General features: G+C 46.9%; 1 protein-coding gene across 1 annotated transcript in view; it reads left to right on the top strand.

The window, feature by feature from the left end:
- The window catches only part of LOC119586280 (RNA pseudouridylate synthase domain-containing protein 2-like), a gene marked incomplete at its 5' end in the record, with an annotated part of 99,349 nt that overhangs the window by 79,211 nt on the left and 18,851 nt on the right, over positions 1-1,287 (top strand). Inside the window, 1 exon segment of the mRNA XM_037934984.1 lies at positions 1,108-1,208. Coding sequence (XP_037790912.1) covers positions 1,108-1,208 — 101 coding nt within the window.

The following is a 1,287-nucleotide window of genomic DNA, read 5'->3' as shown; positions in this document are numbered from 1 at the left end:
GCCAATGATTGAAGTATGGATCAAGATATGAAATTCTTTAAAAATAAGAAATATAAAGTATGAAACGTCATTTATTTCATTGTTTTCTCTCCCCTCTCCTCCTCTTCCTCTTTCTCCCATTTTTGTTCTATTCTGACATCGAATTCCTTTTCCACTGACGTCCCCTCTCTCTCTTTTTCTCCTCTCCTATGCCTTCCCCCGCTTTCGCTTTTGGCACTTTCCCCTCTCGCGCGTACTCGCTTTTTCCCCTTTTTCGTACCCTGCTTTTAACGCTCTTTCGCCCTTGTGTATTTCGCTTTATCCGTGTTCTTGTTCCGTTTTCTTCCTGTTCGTACACTTTCCTCGTTTCCTTATTGTTGCCTTGGATTATATTTCCTTTCTTTCTTCTTTTCTTGTCTTACCTTATGCTTGGTATCCCTTTCTTATTTTTATTTCTCGGCTTTCTTCCTTTTGTGTCCTATTTCTTTCTCCTCTCCGATCCTGCTTCTTTCATAAATCTTTCTCCTCCATATCTCTCTCCTTCTTTCTTGCCCCTGCTCCATCTCTCACCCTTATGCCCCTCCTTCTCCCCTTTCTCGCTTCTTCTCCGTCTTTCTCTTCATTCTTCATTCTCTTTCTCCACTTCCCCTCTTTCTTCCCGACTCCCTTCCATTCCCTTTCTCTCTTCCTCTTTCACTCTGCTTTCCTGTCTTTCTCTTTCCCCTTTACTTCCCCTTTTCATTTCGTTCTCCCCCTTCATTCTCCACATTTCTCATCTCCCCTCTTTCTCACTCGCCTCCTACATCATGTTCTTCTTCCTTCATGTTCTTGCTCTCTCTACCATCCATCTTCTTCCTTCATTCTGCCTTCTCCTCATCCTCTCCTCACTCCTCCCCTTCCCTCTCTCCTCTCCCTCCTCACTCCCTCCCTCTCCCTCTCCTCCATCTCCCCTCCTCTTCACCCCCTCTTTCACCCTCCCCTCCCTCCTCCATCTCCCTCCTTCGCCCCCTCTTTCACCCTCCTCCTCCATCTCCCTCCTTCGCCCCCTCATTTCACCCTCCTCCTCCATCTCCCTCCTTCGCCCACTCTTTCACCCTCCTCCTCCATCTCCCTCCTTCGCCCCCACAGGAGCGGTGCATTAAGAGTGGGACCCTGACGGTCAACTACGAGAAAGTGGACGTGGATTACCGCCTCAAACACAATGACTTACTCGCAAACATCGTGCACAGGTATGTAAATGAGTTCCTTTTGAATATTTCAAAAAGAGAAGAAAAGGGGGTGAGTTCATTCTTCATAGTTGGAAGGATA

Source organism: Penaeus monodon, chromosome 21 (genome assembly GCF_015228065.2).
Source record: "Penaeus monodon isolate SGIC_2016 chromosome 21, NSTDA_Pmon_1, whole genome shotgun sequence".
NCBI classification, from domain to species: domain Eukaryota; kingdom Metazoa; phylum Arthropoda; class Malacostraca; order Decapoda; family Penaeidae; genus Penaeus; species Penaeus monodon.
This window is presented reverse-complemented; position numbering and strand designations above follow the sequence as displayed.